The sequence below is a fragment of the Sebastes fasciatus genome, chromosome 12, assembly GCF_043250625.1.
Source record: "Sebastes fasciatus isolate fSebFas1 chromosome 12, fSebFas1.pri, whole genome shotgun sequence".
Classification (NCBI taxonomy): domain Eukaryota; kingdom Metazoa; phylum Chordata; class Actinopteri; order Perciformes; family Sebastidae; genus Sebastes; species Sebastes fasciatus.
This window is the reverse complement of record NC_133806.1, coordinates 31192463-31215215: the sequence shown is the minus strand read 5'-3', so window position 1 is coordinate 31215215 and position 22753 is coordinate 31192463. Positions and strand designations below refer to the sequence as shown.

The 22753-nt window shown below is 42.9% G+C and overlaps 1 protein-coding gene and 1 long non-coding RNA gene across 2 annotated transcripts in view; one reads left to right on the top strand and one right to left on the bottom strand.

The window, feature by feature from the left end:
- rspo2 (R-spondin 2) overlaps positions 1 to 18118 on the bottom strand; it is a 65479-nt gene extending 47361 nt beyond the window's left edge. The window contains exons 1-2 of the mRNA XM_074654721.1: positions 17553 to 18118; positions 16970 to 17287 (exon numbers count right to left, since the gene is read on the bottom strand). Coding sequence (XP_074510822.1) covers positions 16970 to 17069 — 100 coding nt within the window. The 5' untranslated portion in view covers positions 17070 to 17287; positions 17553 to 18118. The remainder of the gene's footprint in view (positions 1 to 16969; positions 17288 to 17552) is intronic.
- On the top strand, positions 11221 to 21286 carry LOC141779727 (uncharacterized). Its single transcript, XR_012596406.1, has 5 exons — positions 11221 to 11658; positions 12696 to 12795; positions 19794 to 19893; positions 20021 to 20173; positions 21183 to 21286. It is a non-coding gene; the product is annotated as an uncharacterized LOC141779727 (long non-coding RNA).
- Positions 21287 to 22753: the final 1467 nt, after the last annotated feature.

Sequence of the window (22753 nt, the reverse complement as noted above, 5' to 3'; positions counted from 1 at the left end):
ATGTATTGAATTGAACAATGGTGCGTAATTTGTAAGAGGAAGAAGTGTATTTCTTCCCTCAAAAAGGTACAAAGTCTCGCTTTAATGAATGATATTACTGGTGTGGATCGAAGATGCCTCAAACTCTCAGTTTAGCCCAAATTATATCAATTTCTCTGTCATCTTATTTTAAAAAGTTGATGAAAAGTATCCAGAAAATGTAACCTGTACAGAGTCTATTGATAATCTCTGTCCTATATTTTCTAAACTGAACTTGCAGCCAGTCAGATAGAGACATTGACAGAGTTTCTGAGTCAATGTGGAAACACTCTCCACACCTTTCGCCCATCTGTCCAGCTGAACCCCTGCACTCTTTCCAACTCCATACGAAGACCCTCGGTTAGTTCACTTCCTTATTAACATCTTTATGATGGATTATGACTTAAATCCCATGTCCTGGGTCAAATCCCACATCTGGATCCCCTGATGTGAAAGAGCCCTCATAATTCCTGTTTGAGGAAAATTAGAAATAAAAGGTGACCTAGCTGACCTGATCTCACGGTACGCGCTGCAGTCTTTTAACACTCTCTGCCACATTGATGCACGCTTGACCATAGCAGACATGTGACCGACCGCCATGGAAAGCTCCATGGTCACACAGGAGGAAAAAACGGAGAGCATAACCTTGATGTGGTGGTCAAGTAAAAGCATCGCCTCTTCACTGTGAGTTGCGGTCACATAAAAAGTTTTACAGTTCAGTCGGGCCTTGAAAACAACGGAATATCTGTTCACATTGGATGTCAACATAGTTTAAACAAAGCACTAAAATAATGCAATGCTTAAACGTTTGTTCCAGTGAAGGAAAAATCCATTATAAAAGACAGTTTTAACACTTTTAAAAATAACTACTCGTTATATACTTTATTTTTGGTGGTGGTATATTAATGACACAGCTATAAAGTGGCTACACACCATCACGATATAATCCAGGAAACATCCCTTTTCGTGGGATTTTTTCCTTTGACCTCTACACATGCTAAAAGACTAAAACCAGAAAACGTCTCTCTTATCACCGTTTTCTTCTTTAAATCAACCTTTCTGCCGAGTGGCACGGGTCATCACTCGGCATCTGCCTTTGATTCTCTAGACGGCGATGTTCGCTTCATACGGCGCGGTTGGTCGGCGCAGGTGCAAAAGGACTTTATGACACTCAGGAATGGAAGCGCTATGGGAGTTTATCGATGACTCACAGGGATGGATGGTCTTTATCGCTCTCTGGGCAGGCGCTAGAAGACGAGCATGTGGTTTATGTTTCTTGCCAGCTCTTCCCCTCTCTCGCCCATCTTTATTCATTCTTTCAAAGAAAAAGAGCTGATGTTCTTGCGAAACGCCCCAGTAATTTTCGACTCATCTCCAACGTTTCTCAGCAACTCGCGCCATACCTACAGTGTTGTTCCATGAATGCCACATGATCTAAGGTCTGTATTTTAATACAGCTGCAAATGGAAATTGGCGGGTTTTGAGCACCATAGCAACTATGGATAAACTAAGCACTTAGACTTTGCAGATTTAGTCAATATGACAAATTGTGTCTAAAGAAGTAAGATGATGACATTCGTAGGGTTTCCGAAGATTGGACTTGATAAATCATGGCCTCTTTGGAAATTTGTGCAAATTACACATTATCCTTTAGCTGCAAAACTATGTGGATTATCACAAATACTTTTATAGCTTGTAGCTGTGAGAGTCCAGAGGTAATGCACTCCACATTTGGAAATGATTAGTTCAACTGTGCAGGAGGTGTTTGCAAAATACAGAAGGTTTTTCAACTATGTGCAACTGATGGAGCTTGCACCGGAAAATGAAGGAAAAGAAGAGATTTGTCTCGATGACAAGCAGTTTTCACCCATCTGTTGTGGGTCTTAAAGTTTTTATGATCTACTACTTTCACAAGATTTTTTGCATTGACTGGCATCAAAATGAAAGGATCTCTATCAACATTGTAGCAGGAAAGCCAATAAATTAAGAAAAGGAAGACTTGCAAATAAAATATGGAAGCAGTGCTAACGCTGCTCAGGGAAATTTAGCAGAAATGTTTTATTTTATTGTGAAATTTCTGAATAATTCAAAGTGTTTCATCCCAAGAAATCCTTTAATAACAGATGGATGTAAAGATTGTGATTAGTCTTTTGTTATATCTCATATAAATCCACTCAGGTCCATTTTTTCTCCCCTAAGTTCCCAAGTCTTTGACAGAAACCAATAAAATACAAACTACCGATAAAGTAAAAAACGAAGTAAAAAACGAGACCCAAAAGAAAGGGAATAGTTTGGACCGTTGGAATATTTCAATATTTACACTCCTTCAAATCCACTCAAGCTGTGGGAGAAATGTGTTATCCCCCCAACAGAAAGAAGAAAAGGGAAAAGAGAAAAAGGTGGGTGGAGGAAAAGGTGGAGTGGCTTCCATTAGCCCACATGTTGGTAATTTATCACACATAAACCTCACACCTAATTTTCACACCTGTAGCTCAACGTGCTGGAAGTCTAGTAATTCACTGGCTCACTCACACACACACACACACACACACACACACACACACACACACACACACACACACACACACCGCTGAGTGGGACCCGGCCGTGGGTTTCCCTCGACGCGGGAGGAGAACGGGGACATCACAGGCGAGGATCAGTAGAGTCAGCGGGCATGCTCGGCATATTTGCACCCCATGTAGCATTGCTCTGTCTCTCCCACCCTAACCCGAGTGCACTCTGCCTTCCCCATTTGTCATCACCTTGACTAAACTCATCCCGACTTCCAGCTCGCACATCTGAGAAACAGAAGAGTTGGATGTGGATTTTTCATACTTGCCAGGAAGCACAATGTACTGTAGCTGCAAAGCCAGATGGGAGATAGATACTCATGTTTTGTTGAAGTGTCAAAAACAGATTGTAAACTAAAAGGCTATCAAATGTTCATATGAAAAAAAAAATGTGTTTTATGACTTCCTGTCACAGAATGACTGAATGTCACTTAAGTGAATGATTTGGTTTCTTTTTCCAGCACGGAAAAAGAAACCAAATCTTCCGTGCTGGAAAAAAGGAACCAAATCATTCACTTAAGTAAAATTAGAAAAAGCTGGATGGATCATCAAATCAGTAAAAGTGAAGATCCTACATATTAAATTACACAAAAGTATTGTTTATTATAACTAGTCATGTAATGTGTCAGAGAAGTTAAAACCAATATTTTCATTTTTTATTAGTAGAGTTATATAATTAAAGAAAAGGTTTTGGGACATTTCGGGAACCACTCTCAAGTCGGTGCCATGGACTGTATATAAGACGTGGACGAAGTCACGGTGACGTCACCCATTGGTTTGAGGACTGCCATTTTGAAGCCTTGAGTTTGGCATTTTGGCCGTCGCCATCTTGCTTTTTTGCAACCAGAAGTAAGACAAGAGGGTGGAGCTACAACCGAACTCTGAATAAGACATTTTCAGGTGACCAAAAAGGTTATAATTAACTTACGTGAACTGAAAACAAACTGTGAAAGGGACAAAAACACAGACAACTCCCAGACTGGACAACGCCGTGGTAACGACCTGTCAATCACAAAGTAGCCACGCCCTAAAGCATCCCCTGCTTTATGGTCTATTTGACTCTAAACGGGACCATAATTTACTAAATGAACATCATGCTGTATTGAAGATACTTGAAACTAGCGATTGAGACCATAAACTCATGTTTACAATGTTTACTGAGGTAATAAATCAAGAGAGAAGTAGGTTCATTTTCTCATAGACTTCTATACAATCAGACTTCTTTTAGTAACCAGAGGAGTCGCCCCCTGCTGGCTGTTAGAAAGAATGCAAGTTTAAGACACTTCAGCATTGGCTTCACTTCTCAGACTCGGAGGTAGCCCACTGGTCTGTGTGCTAAATATGAAGCTAACAGTCGGTTAGCTTAGTACAAAGACTGGAAACAGGGTGAAACAGCTAGCCTGGCTATGTCCAGATGTAACAGTGTTAAGTTTCACTTTCACTTTTAAAACATAGTTAGTTTAAGCCAACACTTGATCATTTTCCCTAAACTTAACAAAGTGGTTTTGTGGCCTAAACCTAAAGAAGCTGTTTTGTTTGTTTTCAAAACGTAAGGTTTTATTCAGTTGTACTTGTTAGAACGTGTTGCTTCTAAGTTTCGCTTTCACTTTTACAACCTAATGACCCACATGTATGATGCTTATGGCGGCCGATAACGCCTATTTAATGGTCTGCTAACAGTTTGATCAGGTGCTCATGAGGACTAAAAATCCTCTGACAGAAGAAGCACTGAGTTTTACATTTGTTTGTTTGACATGAATATAAGAAGTGCCAGAAGACGTCGTGCTGTTTGATTGACATGTGATCTATGGGAAGTGCAAAGCTCTCGGCATTAACGATGGAGACAAAACAATAAAAACGGGAAAGAAAAACAACTCGCTACTATGCTGACTAACTGCCTCCATCTCCCTTCATACCGATCTCGAGCAGGACGTCTGCTACAAAGCTCTACCTCATTAACCCTTTAACAAGACACAACCTCACACCCCTCCTCGCCCGCCGAGCACAACGGGGAGATGTGAGGTGATCGCCAGGGTCAAAAGTGGAGTGCACCACAGGGGACAGATGGCAAAGACATGGTCTCACTTTCACACATGGTGCCTGCCACAAAAAAACAACAAAACCCTAAACATCAAAGACGTATTTTTCTCCCCCCCAAAAAAACCTGGGCTGGATCCAATATCTATATTAGGTGTCTCACGGGAAAAGAAGACAACTTTGTTTTCTTGTCTAACTGAAGCCTGTTTTGTAATAGCGGAACGGAAACCGCATTATTTGATTGTGGTTGTTAAATATTAGACTAATAATCTCCTCAAGCTGTCAGCAATATGTTGTTCCAGTTGTCTTTAATTGTGTCTTGATCCCAAAAGTACAAACACACACAAAGACTTTAGAGAGTTCATCTGAGGTGTTTCACAGGCCCGTCTGTGATATATTCTTTGTTTTGTTGTATCCAGATGAGAGCGGCCACCTTCTGCTCTAGCAGGTGTCTGGATCACATCTGGCCTCATGTTCTCACACCACCACAAAACTGCACCTGAATGGCTGGCACTGCCCCGCGCTTCTTAACAGGAACCGGCTTGTGTTGGCTCTAAAAAGGCCACACTCAGCCCTCAGGAGTACACATTTCTTTTCTACAGTGCCCCCTTTGAGGGAGACTTGGAATAAATGCTTTTTCATAAAGTATGAGTGGCCTCCGCAGGCCAAAACAGAGCACATAAACCAAAATGAAAACGACGACTGTGGTGCAAAGATAATTTCCTTTTCTGTAAAAGTACTACGTGTGCTTCTGGGTGTGGAAATGTCATCCGTTGCCACAAAAAGTGAGCTATGGTATGAGCTAGAATCTGAGGAAGGTGTTAGATGCTGCGATAAAAGGAAGTTTTGGATGAAGAAACACAGACGTGCATCCAAGATCTCTGGGTGGCACGGGGTCGCGAAGTGTATCATTACATGCGAGCAGCAGATGCGTGGAGCTGTACCTGTCTTGTGCCTACACGCCACAGTGTTTACTGCTACAAATGAGCAGCAAATTGGGTTGTCATGTACTGGCTGCTGTTACAACAATGCTCCAAAGTGCTGGATGTGCCAAAGAGCTATGCAATAACTCAACCCCAGGAGTTGTCTCCTCTTCTATAAACAGTCTTAGATGCAATTTCTTATCCTGCAAAAATAACCCCTCGACCTTTAAAGTTATGTAAGCTCTTTTTTTTTAAAAGAATATACTGTTCTGGACACTCATATGCAAATGTGCCCGCGTGCTCGTTGATGATGATAACCAGCCCCACCTTGTCCATTACACTCCACCGCTGCCCATTACTGCACCAAGGCAGTACCATCTCTAAAGCCATTAGCTGGTAAACATGTAAACTACATGTGACCCCTGTCCACAGATACCTATTAGTTACGACTCCTGCCGGTGACAGCTGTTTACACAGCTAAGGCCGCTGCTCCTGAGACCTGGCCCCAGTCCAAATAAAATAATATCCAGTTAAGGAGAAGTCAGCCAAGATGTAATACAAGTGCATAACTAGAGGGGGGAAAAAAAGAGTGAAGGAATCTGGGAAATGTTAATGGACTTCTCTTTCTTTTAAAGCTTTATACTTTTCTGTCTAGCGTTTGTCTCTACCGCAGCCTTGTTTCATTGTCTGGACCCTAAAACAATTTTAGTGAGAAACCCTGACGGAGAAAGAAAAAGTCAAAAGCAGTCACCGCAATTGATGTACTCTTTGACAAAGCACAACATAAAAAATGTGCTGCGTTGAAAGTCGCAACGCAGATTACAAATAGACTTCCACTCTTCTCTTTTTACACGTGGCGTGCGGCCAGAGCGAAGCACAAAAAACATACATGGGGCTTAAGTCAGCGCAGGCAACAACAAGACAAACAACAACAACGACCACAACCACACGACAACTGGCTCAGACATGCACTGTAGTACAGCGAGCAGGGCCGGGCCCATTCTGCTGGATATCGGGGCCCAGTGGCGGAGAAACATCTCAGAGAGCGAGTTAGAAGTCAGATGCAGTCAATCCAATATGCAGGATTGTCACGGTAACCAATTACGCCTGAGATTTTTCATGCACTGTATTTATAATAAATACATTTAAATTGCAGCCTAAATGTGTAAAACAAAGCTCCTTCTTTATCAAACCATTCAGTGACCCCGCTGCCCTGAGTGGAAGCATCAACATTTGCTGATTCTTCACCCATTTATTCAGATTTTTCCTTTAATTTGTCACCCAGCTGTATTTCACTTGTACAACCCAACAACCATGGAAGCAAACTGCAAGCTGTAATTGGATTGACAAGATGTTGGATCCACCCACAAAAGGCTGATTGTGAGAGGCGTCAGCGAGGACGCCATTCAGTCTGGCTGCACTCAAACTGTGAAAATACAACTTTATTTGGTAGAATTTGCAGAGCTTAACGTAGACAATCCTCCCCTTAAAGATGCTCTAATACATACATATAATATTCTTAGATTAACAATGGATCATGACCATGTGTAGGTGTCACTCATAGCGTCGAACACACAGAGTTATCATTCAACTTTGCAGTTCCCTCATCTCTACTGAGCTTTTTAGCATCTTTCTGCTCATTGTTTTGGTTTTACGATCGGCAACTTTACTGTGTTGGTTCAGTCTCTCTACTCGCATAACGCTACTGCTGTTTGTAATAACAGCAAGTTGTTTTCTAGGGAAAAAAACCCCTCACTGAAAGCTACCTGCCCAGCATCAAAAAACAGACAACGTTAGCACTAGAAGGTGAACAGAGTGAAGCATTTAACATTAGGGCTGGGCAATATAAAGATATGAAATTATCAAAATGATATAAAAATGTCCATCATATATATTTTTCGATATGGTTTCTATCGCGAGATAAGCTAGGCCTATATATATTTATTTTTTCTCGATAATTGCGCTTAAAACTGCTATGTTTATTTTGCACTTAAGTTCCTAAAATGAAAAACTACTACTTTAATAGTACTTTTCATTTGTCAAGTATTTAATTCACATAGGAGTTTACAAAAATAGGTTTAACCATGTGGTTATTTCATATAGAATATTTGTTTATTGAATTACCAGAAAAAAATTCTACATCGTGAAACATATCGTTATCGAGATATGAAATAACCTATATCAGGATAGAAGATTTTGCGAGGAGACCAGAGCACAGCTACAAGGAGAGTGAATATCATAAGCGCAGTTTGAACTTTAAGGTTGGGGGTTCACAAGAAAAATCTGGAGGGAATGTAATGTGTGCAACGCAGAGAGGTCTAATGTATTGCCTAGACATTGCCTTGTCTAATGTGACACCCTTTATTTGTGTCACTCGCTTTGAAACCACCAATGGACGAGGAACGTCTGATTCTTAAAGTTGAAATGAGGAGTTCTCTGATACGATACCTCCTCATTTCACTACAAACACCTAAATAAGGTGACAGCTGGCTGGAGGGAGACCACCTGAAAGTTTACTTAGGCTACTGTTGGCTGTATTGTTTGTCATTTTCAGTAAATATCGCAGTATAAAACCTGTGTTTTCTGTTTAAAAAACACAAAAGTTGGAAGAGAGCAAGTGCTACTCACCCATCTTTAAAGTGGTTACGTCACCCCACATGAATGCTAACGCTGCTCTGTATCTGCTGGATTTGTAAATAAGCGAACATATCAAATTTATGAGATGACAATATGTCAATGTCGTGTTCAGCTTGTTTCCGCTGCCCCCAAGTGGCCAAGAAATCAGTTGATGCGGGTTTAACCATCTGTAACATAAAGCGCTGTGACCTCGGGCAGAGCTAATGTGCTTGATCTAGGATGCTAGAAAGTTAGCTTGTGGTGTAACAGACAGAGGTGCTTTGTTATCACAGACGCAGCTCGTCAAGATGAGCGACACTTATTGTGGTGTGAGCTTGAACAACTGCAGCGGAAGAAGCGATACGCTCTGCTGCCTCGAAACAAAATATTACGTACTGTAGCTTCCATTACATGATTGATCTACAACCTTATTGCTTTGCTCTGATAACAGACAGATGTACGTCTCATTCAATCACTCCTCCAGAGCTCTGTGCATCCTCTCTCCCCATCACTTTGCTCCTTCTATTCTTATATACATAAATCTTCAGGGGATGACCCTCTAAGACCTCTTTACATCTGACATGCACGCTACGTTGCCCTCTCTGTTTCCCGCCCCCCCCATCCCCTTCCCTCCCTGTCTTCATCTCTCTCCACAGAGGGAGTCAGAGAGACAATGAGCTCAACATCGAGGCCCAGTAATGACTCCCAGCCTTGTTCCTGATTAAAAACACACCGGGTGCTTCTGCACTCCGCAGGCAGCCATGAGGCCTTCCCCTCCTCACACCACAGGGCCTGAGATGGGATCGAGCCTCAACACAACTCCATGCCCAAGAAAACAGAAAAAAAGAATCCAGTGTAAGCCTTACCCACTGTAGCATTCAAAGCTCTTGTCCCAACTAGTCCAAGCCTAATTCCACAGGCAAGTCTTCATTTAGTCTAAGGGTGCCCAATTACCATCATTAACCCCAACCTCAGCCAAAACCATAACAAAACCATAGCAGAGGCTGCCTGCAGTCCCTGGCTCGGATACACCGAGGGTGGGGCCAAAATATCCTGTCACATATTTGCACGTCTTTTAAAGCGTGTTGGGTTTATCTTTCACACTACTGCTCAACTCAGGTCTTTATGTTATCAAGTATTCAAGTACTGAAGCATATCAATGCTACATATTTGCTGTAACTCCACACATGGACACGTCAGAGAGTCAGTATGCGACGGTGGGGGCGGCAGCACCTTTACCTTTACCTCTCCATGTCCATACTTGGGCCGCCAAATTACAGGCGAGCTCCGCAGAGAGACTGTTTATTGCATCTGACCAGCTCACTTCCTCTCCATACCAAAGGCATTGCATGCTGAGCTTTATTTTGATGTGGCGTGTAAGCACAATTAGAGGTCCCATAAAAGCAGGGAGAGGGGGGGGGGGGGGGGGGAGGAGTTTTGTCCATCTGTCGAATGTTAAGGGGGTGGGCACGGGGGTAGCGATCATCAGAGCCCCACGCCTCTCCGTTGTTAGAGCGGCGGGCATTGATGCAAACAGCGCCAAACTAGAGCCAGTGTGTGTGTGTGTGTGTGTTTGTTTCTGCACACGTCGGTGTATTTTCTCAAGGGGGCCTCCTTGAGTTTCAGATTTCAAGGCCTTGCAGATCGATGCAAAGTAGGTACTAGTCGGCACGCACACAGAGGAACACACTGACATGGCAAACAACAGCAGATACAGAGTGTGGACTTTTCCAGAAATATTAGACATTAAGCATCCTTCCAAGGGCTCCTGGATCCCTAAATCTGTACGGCTCTTTTAGGGCAGGTGAGAAATCTAATTTATGGCCTATCAAATATGCTCAGTTACCAAGTTGCATTCAAATACACTTATTTGCCGAGAGTTAGATGAAAAGATCGATACCACTCTCACGTCTGTACAGTATTTATGAAGCTACAGTCAGCAGCCAGTTAGCTTAGCTTAGCATTTAAGACCAGAAACGGGGAAAACGCAAGCCTGGCTTCATCTTTGTCTTCGTCAACACCTCTGTTGTGACTAACTGGCCCACTACCGATAGCCACGGTGGTGAATGGAACCCTCCAATATGTCCTTGACTTGCATACCTTGAGTTAATCCTTGGTGCTTGCTTCTTGCTGTAGTTGTAGATTGCAGACTGCAGTTTCTTTAGCTGTAGTTTGTTGGTACTTGTGTAATATTTAGAATCTAGCTCATTGTTTTTGTGTTAGTTTTTGCGGTAAGAACCACTACATCCCCAAACACACTGAGCCTACCCACCTGTGTCTACTTATTACTTGATTGTGTGGCATGACTCATCATCACCAACATGTTGGTGGCGTGGCGTACTAATACCCACAAAATGTAAACAAAAAGTAACCAGAAAACACCCATATTGGCTCCAACAACGTCTAGCTTACAGGTCACGAATGAATACGTTGTTTAATCTGTAGAAAAAATCAAAGTAACAGCAATTCGCAGGTTTACATTTGGTTATGTGCTGGACTATTTGTTGGTCAGGACCAGTGACTTGTTGTGTTGCGTCCGAAATTTAATACTAACATGCTATTTAAAACAGTATGTGAGATTTTTTAGTATGTCCGAAGCCTTAGTATGAAACCAATAATATGCAAATTGCATACTATTTCTGGTGAAAAATTACAGTATGCAAGCACTGGACAATACGGCAGCATAAATATCCCACAATGCAATGTGGTAGGGACGACAACGTTCATAACAGACGTTGGCGGACAGCTTTGTAACATCATTAATGCTTTAATTTAACTGCTATAGGCGTAATAAATATTTTAAATCAATTCCGATTTTGAGTCTCACAAACCGTCGATTTGGTCACATGAAGTTGGTACGGGTTACCATGGTAACGCGTCTCCAACCGGCCAGGAGTCTCTCAGGAAGTGACGATGTAAATTACCGCTTAGTGCGTCCGAAAAGATACATACCACTGTTTATTCACACAAAAGTATGTTCAACGATAGTACACATATTGGGTTTGTAGTACATAATATGCGATTTCGCACAAAGCCTTGGACTTTACACTGGTTGCCTGGCAACTACTCCTAGCCAAGAAATAGTAAAAGACAAATGAACATGTTTGCGCTATGTTTTTTTTGTTTTTTTAAACTAACAAGATATAACGGTTAATTTGTGAGCTTTAGAGGTGCAAGTAGGTGTTAAGTTTGGACAGAGCCAGGCTAGCTGTTTCCCCCTGCTTTCAGTCTTTATGCTAAGCTACGCTAACCAGCTGCTGGCTCAGCTACATATTTACTGCACAGACATGAGAGTTGTAGCGATCTTCTCATCTAACTCTTGCCAAAAAGCAAATACGTGCATCTCCCGCAAATTACTTTATTTTGTAAAAAAGGGGAAATTGGTCATTTTTTAACAATTCCCAAGATCAAATTCACTGAGGAGAAAACACAATGGATGCCTATTGTACCCACGTCATTACCTCTAAACAGCTCTTCACTGGATTCTTTTAGAGGTGTGTATTAGTAATGTGAGAGGTAAGTAGTCTGGAAGTGCATTTCAGTGTAAGCCTGAGGGGCTCCATCTCCGGCTCTGGGCAGCTCTCCTACCTGTGAAGCCCTCGCATGAGTAATTTTTTCAAAAAATGCTCCTTTTGTGTTGTTGGTTTATGTGTGGCACTTAGAAATGATTCCCACATTAGAATTTTTACGGCCCAATAAACTTGAGAGAATCGGACCAAATTGGCTGGTCATATTTAGTAGCTTTATAAGGAAGCGTATTAAGGTGTAATTGCTTTCGGGGGGAGAGCAAGCAGCAACTGAGGGAAACGGAGGCATAGGTGAGGTTACAAAATCGCACCGTGCGCTCTGGAGGGACACTGCAGTTTTTTGTCTGCTGCTCGGGAGTTTCCCATCACTGTGAGGAAATATGGAGTGTATTAGAAGATTTTATATAATAACTTCGTTTTATTTCACATTTCCGAAGAAAAATTAAGTTTTTACAGTGTGGTAAAATGTAGCCTGAAATAAAACCATCTGTTTGCCGTTTAGCTTTGCCAGCATATGGGATCCTCTGATGACAATGATTGAGGGTAGGAAGAGAGAAGATCCCCTTGTGTAGCCTATTTCCCTCCCGAGGGGATCAAATCTGCTCACAATGAATGTTTTTTTCACAGTGATGTGATAGATGGAAGTGTGCAGAAGTGTTACAAAACAAGCTTTCTCATCCATGTGCAATACTGCAACATGGAGCAACACCCAAAGAGCTGATAGATGAATCCCAACTTCTACCTCCGTGCCTCGTTCAATTCACATAAAAACATGGGATAAAGGATCATTATGCCAATTCCATTCATTAGGATTAATTTAATTTTTCAGATACAGGTGAGACCGGAGAACAGATTTTTTTTTTCTAAGGGGAAACAAGTGAAACAGATCATCCCCGCTTTGTCACGTGGTGCCCGAAAGAATCTCTCCCTGTGTCTCTCTCCCCAGCAGAAAGTTCATGCCACTGCATGTTTTTTCCTCTTCTGGGTTTTTTTCGGCAGTGTAGCATGGCATGAGGCGCACTGAGGAGCCTTTCACCGGCTTCATCTGATACCGCTGTGACTCGGAGCAGGAGCTGCGCTACAGGCCAGGATCGACATGCATGGGTTAGTAGGTCAAACAAGGAGCTAGTCTTTCGACAGAGTTCGGAGGCTGGGTCAGACTAATGTGATTTATCAATACGGCACATAAGTGAATCATTGTCCGTAATGGCCGTGATAATCCCCGAGACAGACCGTGGACGGGATTGGTCCAGGAGTTGGGGGTGGGTGAAGGTGACGTTGTTCTGGACTTGATGTCTTGATTAGAGCATCAGGAACATGCACCTGCAGGGTGTCCGTGTGTCTCCCTTTTTTCTCACACACACACACACACACACACACACACACACACACACACACACACACACACACACACACACACACACACACACTCAGATTTACACTCATGGAGGCTTGGCTGATGGGGCCTGGGAGAGAAAAGACAGAGCTCTGTTCCTTGACGCCGGAGCTCAGGCTCAGGTCAAGACTCGGCTCGCTGTAATCCCTCTCAGGTGATGCTGTTCACATTCAGCCGTTTCCAGTTGATCTGCTTAAATATGCCTTCCTCATCCCCTAAAAAGCCCCCACCTCTCCTCTCCTCTCCTCTCCTCTGCTCTCCTCTCCTCTCCTCTCCTCTCCTCTCCTCTCCTCTCCTCTCCTCTCCTCTCCTCTCCTCTCCTCTCCTCGACCAGCACCAACCTCCTCCACGCCGTCAAAAACTCAGATCACTTTTCAGCATTTCCCTCTAAAGCGATGAGTGAAATAAACAACGTCTTCTGTTTAACGGAATACAAAGTGCTCACATCACCTGGATTTAGAGCGACACCATGTGAGTACGCCTCGCTAACAGACGTGTCATCTGCGGGGCCTTTTTCACTTTTTCCAAAAGTGGCAGCAAGGCTGGTTTAAAGAGCAGCCTCCTCCCCGTCAGACACTTAATCAACGCGTTATATTGCACCGAAGTACCGGGTTCCAACATTAACACTTACACCACAAACCTGGGACTACGTGTGAGCTTTCAGCACACTGAGGCCTGATTTCCAGGGCTTACAAAGAGAGAACACTGTGTTTGAATTATCTGCATCCAAAGATGCTTTAATTCTTACATTTAAACAGCCAAAAACTGCATTAGACTTCCAAATCATCCAATGAATCTTTTTTTTTTTCTTTCTATATTATCAACAAACTAAAACCACAAAGTCAATTCACAAGCGTCAAAGAGCATCAAGTTTCCACACTCTTTTTTTATGGGTTTCTGTGTTGAAAGAAGGGCATGTTCAGCCACAAATCACGACTGTTTTCTGTGTGTTTTGGCATCGAAAAGTCACCACACACACCCTTGTTGCCGACTGTCATCAGCGGTGCAAAATGTCATGCATCTCTGACCTCACTCCCTCCACCCTGAATTAGTTTCATCTAATCACGTTCTTCCTTTCAAAAACATCTGGGAACGCTGTTAAAGTAACAGATTACACAGTTGAATGTGATCTGAAACATGCTGCGGCCCGCTGGGAATTCAAATTTGGGATTTCTGGGTATAGACGTGGAAGGGTTAACAGTATCACATGGCAACTTTTCACCACTCTCGGCTGCTATTACCTATTCATTACCTGTTTAAACGTCTCAGGGCCCCACTGTATGTCTCTGTTCCCTTCAGGCAGCGTTGGTACTAGAGCTGGATTTTATGTAGTCAGCAGGTGGCATCATTAGCCAGAGAATAAAAATGAAAAGTAATACCCTTGTGTCTAGCTATGATATCATAGAAGGGTTCATTGGCACCATTTCCCCGCTTCAAGTGGGCAGGATAGGGGGTAAGGAGGTGTAAATTTAATATGTTCTGTCATCTGTTTTACATGAGAAAAAAAAAAAAATTATATGCACAATCACCGCAGCCAAATGAGAGGTTGGGTCATGCCATGCAGAGAGTGAGCAAGACAAGATCAGCCCAGAAACCACACAGAGATCCCAATCTCGCCTCCGCTCATACATTTCAGCGGGCTCCAGTCATACGCAGTGACTGTTTTCCTCCTTGACATCCCCCTAATTATAATGGCATCTCCATCCCTTCGCACCTCGCTCGGTCATGTGGCTGCATGCGCACACAGTATACCAGTAGCAAAACGTTTTCATGCGTGTAAAAAAGAAACTGAAAAAGACATTTTGTTCAATTACGCAGGATGTGTTTTTGTTACCCATAAAAAACAGCTACACGCCTGGGGAGCGCGGTGTGGCCAAATTGAGTTTCTAACGCATCTGGGTCTCAGCACTCAGGTTTTGGATGGCTCCCCGTGCACGCCAGACAGGCTGCGTGTATAAAGCTGTCACAGGAACCTCGGGGGCTAAAAAAATATTCAAGCATTTCTGGGTCTATTGGACAATGATCTCTTACACATGCTTCTTTCAATATAACCGTGATAAATAAAGGAAGGAAGCAAATACCGAACACTTGGCCGGCTGCCACCGCTTGCTAGAATGGCACTTTTGGCCCCCCCAAAACACACACACACACACACACACACACACACACACACACACACACACACACATACACTTCCAACATTATTGTTAAGGGCAAAACCTGTACATATTTGCATTGGATTAGTTTGACAAGTGTAACATCCGCTCTGAGAGCTGGGGGTAACAATGTGTAGCTTATAGTGCTCGGCTTAAAGCTGTTCTTGAGGTCAAATGTGTAAGTTAACCTCTTGATCTCATCCATTGGGTAGCCCACCCCCATCTCTCCCCCTCTCTCCCTTCCTCTCTCTCTCTCTGTCTTTCTCACACACACCACACAGATAAAAGGATACCTAAAGACACATGTTAGGTCTGGATTTGCTGCTTGACCATCCAGATTTAAGCAGTTGATCAAGAAAATGGCATTCCATCCCGTATGTATATATAGCCTGCTATCTGAGATCACACAGTCCTCAGAGAAAGAAACACACAGAGGAGCTGAGAAACGTGTGTGTGCCAGTACCCCGCAGTGATTGCCTGATTATTTGCAGATGGGCAGTGGAGGGCTTGTGGAGGGCTTGCAGAGTGTGGAGGTTCCCCCTGGCACGCAGCGCATATGATTAAATCTGTGATTGCCTTACAATTTACAAAACCTCTCTCTCTCTCTCTCTGACTTTAAATGAGCGCTTCTACTGTACTGACACACTGTGCAAAGGACTGTTAACCCAAAAAGTCCGCGACCTCTCCCTGTGCGCAATTGGGACTCCTCTCATGGTCACCCTGAGGAGGATGTTGGTGTGATGTGTTATGTCACCGGTCTGTGGAGGGCTCGGCGCGGGGGCCACTTTCCTAATCCCACTGTCTCCTCATTCATTCACAGACTAGACTAGAGTAGAGTAGAGTTAGAGTAGAGTTTAGTGTTTACTGTGGGGCTGATCCTCTCCTCGACTCCCGCGCCTCCGCTGAGCGATTGTTCTGCGGGTTTCCTACCAACTGTTCAAAGTGTTTATGAGATCAATTAAAAGCAGCTTAGGGGGGGGGGGGGGGCTGGAGAGGAGATGTGCAATTCATAAGTCAGAGGAAGGGGATTCCGTATCTATTGATGAAATAACTCACACAATACCACCCCCCCCCCACTCTCATCCCCTCCTTTAAGCCGCCAGGCAGCTCTCTATAGACCGATACGCACCAGCAGCTTGTTACCAGTTTCACATGTAAATCCTATAGGGAGCCCTTTGTTGCGGCTACAACACCGGGAAGTCGCGTTAATAGTCCGTCTGACAAACGTGGTTTCAAGTACAATTAGCCGATACAATGACGCAACATGTTTTCATATTGTTCATTTGGGAGAGCCACACGCGTGGCCAATTTTGCGCACATTTTACGCATTATAGCTACCGGCTCTGAGATCGGTGCATAATGTGGAAAATCTGATTTTTACGAGGTTCATGAATCAGATCAGATGCTGCGTAAAGTGTTATGGCTTAAGATACTATTTTCTCACAGCGTGAATTTCTGGAATGTTTCTGATAATCTGTGTCGGATCGGAAACTCTCACCTGAGAGGGTTGTTTTTTTTTCGTTTTTTTAATCAAACTGAGATAGTCATCAATATTTGATGTGTGACTGTATGGACCGTGCACACGCGGGCGATTAGCAGAAGGTGTGAGCAACCTTGTTTGGGACTGTTGCTTCTCGTGAACCCAAACAAAGTGTTTCAAAGCCATCTGTTAAAGTGTAAAGGATGCTGCTCTAAAGACCTGTAGGTCTACAGCCCTCTGTCTTACCTCTCTTGTTTCTCCTCAAGCGGTTGGACGGCGCCTGACAGTTGCTGTACTCCATACAGTTCAATACGATCAGGGCAAAGGAGAAGAGTCGAAACTGCATCTGGACGGCGATCTGTTGTCCGGACTCCAGTAAAAAGGTGCCAGCGGGGCTCGGGATGGATTCTGTGACTTTGTAATGTCCTCCTCCAGTTTCTCTAGTCGATCCTCAGATGTGTCCAACATCAGACGGGATGCGACATGTTCTCACGCCGCCAGATCGGGATCATCTTCTGAAGCGCGCTGATCCTCCAGGCAACAAAAAGAGTCCGCTTTGGAGCGCTGCGGGGAGAATGACAGAAAGAAGGTTATACTGGGAGAACAGGGGAATGAAATCAACACCTTACTAAACTATGATGCGGGGGCTGATAACAGGGGGATTAAAACAAAAGAAAAGGAATAGATCTTCTGTGTGTTAATGCGTTGGAACAATCACAGATTCAAAAGGCGATGCTCAAAACGCCCCTTCCAGAAATAAAAGCGCAGCAGCCGTGCGTAATAGTGGCCAAGACGCTCCGTGAGAGAGCGTGTCGGTGTCGGTGTGTACCTTTGCATCAGATGAAGTGTAATCCCGTTCCGGTCCACTCTTAGGTTCCCTCTGAGTGCAAGTGCGGCTCGGGACCGTGCAGCATCCCCCTCTGTGTGTGTGAGCAACTCGTGTCTCCAAAAGAGAACAGAGGTCCGAGGAGGAGGAAAAAGGTGGTCGCGGTGAAGGAGAGGAGGGGGGTTTCCTTTCCTCCTCTCTGTTAAAGCTTAGATTCCGTTTACCTGCGTTTCCTCACGCCTGTCCGGTCCGCGTCCCGTAGCGCAGCAGAAACAAACTCACATGTGCTGTTTTCTCTAAAAGGGAAAAGGAGAGGCGACTGGTTTAGCGCGCTGCTGAGGTGGAGCTGAGGTGGAGCTGTGAGTTTAGCGCGCTGCTGCTGCTGAGGTTGACTGAATGACTGACTCCTCTCTGACTCCAGACTGGTCCTGATGCTTGCTGCCTTTTTCCCTCATATAGCGTCGCGCTGCCGTCACGTGTGGAGATCTCTAGTTTAGTGTTTCTTCTTATTTCAGATGTTGAGGATGACATTTAGTGGAGTCTCCCCCCCCCCAGCCCACCACCTCAGACCCCCACGCACTCACCCCCACACTGGCCGGTATATACGAGGTGGCCTCTGGGTCCTAGTGAGCGCTAAAAGATGGAAACATCCCACAGGAAAACAGAAAAGAAGTTGGTCTTTTCTTATAGTGGATGTGTGAGTGCAGCTTGTCTGCGGCGGGAAAAAGGTGACTTTATTGTAGCCTTTATTTCAACATCCACAATAGTCCTTTAATATTTCAACCAATTCCTTATGATATAAGAACGCAATTACACAGTTGCTTTTCTTTAATAAAAGTTTCAAATTAGAGTGTAGTGACCCGTCTCAATTGTAGATAAAACAAAATACAAATTAGAATAATGGCGACACAGTCAATGTGACTATCTCGGCTCAGCTTTCTTCAGCTGATGATAGCCCTATTGAATAATTAGAGGTTCGCCAAAAAAAAGCAATTATCTGTATAATGTGCGTAATGATGTGGACCCGCAAGTCAACCATCTCGTCACGCCTCTTTTATTGCGCGCCCAGGACCCAGGACTACTCCTCCTCCTCCTCCTCCTCCTCCTTCCTCCTCCTCTGAAATTAATGCTAATCGTTGTGGAGGCTGTAATTGCTGGGACATGAATACAAATTAAGGGTTTTTCCAGACCCGGGCCTCTCACACCGACTGACCCCCACGACCTCATCAACTGACAATGAGATGGTCAATGGAAGCAGAGCTCGTCCTTCAGTCACAACCAACTTACCTTGTGGGGAAAGACATGAGAGGGCTGGCAACCATCCATCCATCCAGCCCTCAGTGACATTCAGGCGCTGGCTGCTCGTCAATTCCAGCTCAGAGATGAGATGTGACGGTGGTGTTATGGAAGTTAGAGACGGAGGCTCCTGGGAACAGAATCACACTGTACTAATATTTACATGTGATCTACTAAAAGAGGGGATTTTTGGTTTTATTCGTTCACCCTCAACAGCTGCTCCCCATCCTGATTGGAGTACAAGTTGTGAATGCTCTACCCCCCTTCAGCCACTAGGTGTGGCACTTATTCTTTTATTTATTTCAGGAAATTATTTACATGTGAGAGTGATGTTGTCCAAGGCAGTAATTCTACATCAGCCCAACTAGTATGAAGTCAAGAAAAAGTGTATAAATGATAAAAAACAAAACCTTAAGTCTGGTGCCCTCCATCTTAATGTTACAAATTGTAATTTACACACTATTTTTACACTTTAAACACTATAGAAACCGTATATATATATAAATATAGATATATATAAATATAGATATATATATATATATATCTTTGTTTATATATATCTATATTTATTTATATATATATTTATTTATATGTTTATATATATATATATATATATTTATTTATTTATATATATATATATAATCTCTCTCTCTCTATATATAGATATATATATATATCTATATATAAATAAATATATATATCTATATATATATATATCTATATATATATATATATATAGATATATATATACGGTCTTCTACCATCTACCATTTCTACCATCAGGCAGACACTCAAACAGTTTCCATTTCGTCGTTGGAACTGATTGAAAAAAAAATGTGTGGGGAAAAACCTCGAACAATATGTAAAGGAACAGGGAAGAATCGTGGTTGTTTCTTTGCCAAAACCGATAGTGACCTTTGTCCTGACTTTGTTTATTTATTTATCCAGACAGCAGTGACAGACATTGTGGTCAGGAGGGCTGTTAGCCGCAGGCAGTGCCTCGGTTTGGATTCCTCTCTAAAACAACATCGGAGAGTGCACGGTTAAGGTGAATGTGATAATTTAGGCCTCCGGCACTTTTATTTTCATGATGTGTCATGGAGAAGGGGGCCGGTAAACCAATCACTTTATTCTCTCCATCCCTTCCCTCCCTCCCTCCCTCCCACTCGTTGCAGTGCACATAAGTGGAGGTGACGTCAGCATTTGGATGGTCTGGCTCGGAGCCCTCGGTGCCATAACAGCAATGAGGGGAGCTGCTATACGCACCCTGTCCATCACAGATCCAGACCGGACGGTGCTCAGCGTGGGCTGTTGTCACAGTTTACTAGGTAGAAGAAAAAAGTTCCAGGCCACAGTGGTCATCGCAAATCTCAAAAATGTCTAGGAGAGGAAGAGAATGAGGCAAACTGGGAAAGTTCAAGTTATACTTAGCAGCTGTCTCCATGTTTGTGGCTCCAAAATGGAAAGAGGCAAACTTCAGTGTCCAGAAATAATCTAACATGACATTCACAAACAAAGCTGTAACATTACGGCTCACACGTCAGTATGCAATTTTATTGTCACCATGTATATCACGTAGTCGTATATCACCTCAAGGTCCATTTGGTTGCTGTTTTGGAGCTTGAAAAGAAAAAGGAGTTGGAAAAAAATGGACATTTAAAGCCAGAGTTGATAATCTTCTAATCAAAAAGATTTTTTTCAAAAAGAGTTTATTGCAATTCTCATTATATCCCGACAGCAATCAATAAATCAAATGCTCTGACAAAAAAAAGGAATAAAATCTGGTGTCTGTCGCAGGACTGTAATAAGCTCATCCAATCAATTCATTCTGAGTATAAATAATAGCCATGTTTGTAGTTGACATTCATAATGATAATTTTGGGGGAGTGGCTTTGGAGGTAGGCCTAAAGAGACGGACTGTCAGTGATGCCGACTTGGTGACTTTCTCGCTAGATTTAGCGGCTTTCGGAGCTGGTGCAGCTAGTTATACTCTCATTGGATGAGTTTGCAACACTGGGCTGGCAAGCATACTGTACTCTTGCAGATTTCTCAAGATTATCAACCCTAGCTTTAAACATCTACAATTGCAAGAGTACAAGAAGTCTCCCATCTGTTGATGAAGAACATGTGATGTGGTCAAAAGCTCCAGAAAAGTGATTAAATGGACTTTCAGGTGAGATTGTTGTGTCAACTGCTGTATGCAAGATCAAGAATGATCTATGAACCCCCAACCATAAATCTAATGATTAATCATAACATATTAAAATCCATCTAAAATCTATATTTTGAATATGCAACTCTTACAGGCTGTAAAGTTTGCTTTTCACTCCGTTACAGAGAGCAGAGACTGCAAGTCATCTTGAGAACACAGCGGCTGCAATTGATTTTGAAGTCAAAACATCCTTAAAATTCTCCAAAGGATGTGAGATTGTGAAATAAAGACATGTGCTCCTATAAATCAGCTTCTCCTACATGAACACAAACATTTCTGCCAAAGTCGGAACAGATTTGGTTGTTTCATCTGAGAGATTTCCGTTTTTAATCTGTGTTCTTCTCACTGGTTTGAAGTGGGCGGGGCTTTGTTGAAAAAAAGGTGATGTCACAACTCAGGATTTAGCAATATTTGAATATTGAATATATTCAAACCAAGCAAGAGAAGAAGATTTTTCATTAAAAAAGATAATGAATCAATGCACTCAACACCAGAATGTGTAGATGGGTGATCAATTCTCAAAAGCAAAAGTCAAAACATCAGGACACGGACTGCACTCCACTTAAAAGGTGCTAAATACCAGATTGGTTCCACACAGCTCTCAACATGGCGACGGTTGAGCCAGCGGCTTGTAGCTAACAGCACTAACAGTGCAAACAATGACAACAGAGCTAACAGTGTTTACATGAACCAGAGGGTGGCTAGTACGCTTCCGCAACACGCCGTCGGTCAGCACAGCATTATCAGCTGTAACGGGCTTCATTCTCTGCTCAGGTAGACATTACTCCTCTATATCTTAACATAGCAAATAGCTGTTTGCTGCTATATTAATGCTCTGGATATCATATAGAGCACCTTTAAATTGTTAATTAATGCGTTGCACTGCATATTCCTGATGTTTTTTTTTTTCTGAACTTCATCTTTTCTGAGCGTTTCTTTACTATAGTTATGAGTAATGTTAGAGAAAAATCGAAGATCTGAAACCAAGTTTTCAGGGCTTTAAGTCAATACCGTGGTCAGATATTTTTTTTATTTTTATTTTTTATTAATAAATGTGTTATTCCTGAAAACACATTTAGTGAGGTCCACCATTCAGACACGTTGCAGTTACCACCTCTAAGCGCTGCGGTTGGCAGCCAGGACTGACTTATTATAAGTAAAAATAAAACAAAAGGAAACAAAAACAGAGCAGTGCTGAATGACTGGGAGCTTCATGCTCTCGCTCTGTGGATCCTGACTACGTGCATAAACCACCTGCATGTGAAACAGTATTGACTGACATAAAGCAGCACAGTGCAGCTTCATTTCCTCTTAAAAGACGTTTATGGCCACAGTTTTTTTTACTTTTTCTACGGTCACGATGTAATGATTTATCACGTAGTCGGTTCAGTTCGCGGGCTAAAAACTATTGAGTACTACCTCAAAACTATACAGACACTTTTTGCACTTTCCAGACTTTTGATTTAGCCCATTAAAGCAAGTGTATTTCTACATAAAATCCTTGTTTAGTTGTTAAATTATAGGTAAGAAGAAGAAAATGAAAGGCATGTGAAGGAATGAAAGCCAATAGTGATAAAGAAGGAGGGACAGTGAGGCGGAGGACTGAGTTATGAGAAGGTCGAAAGCAGAGAAGAGCGGGGGTGGGCTGGGACATTAAAAAGATTGTGTCCGTCTGGCTAATGGTTCTTTATGGCTC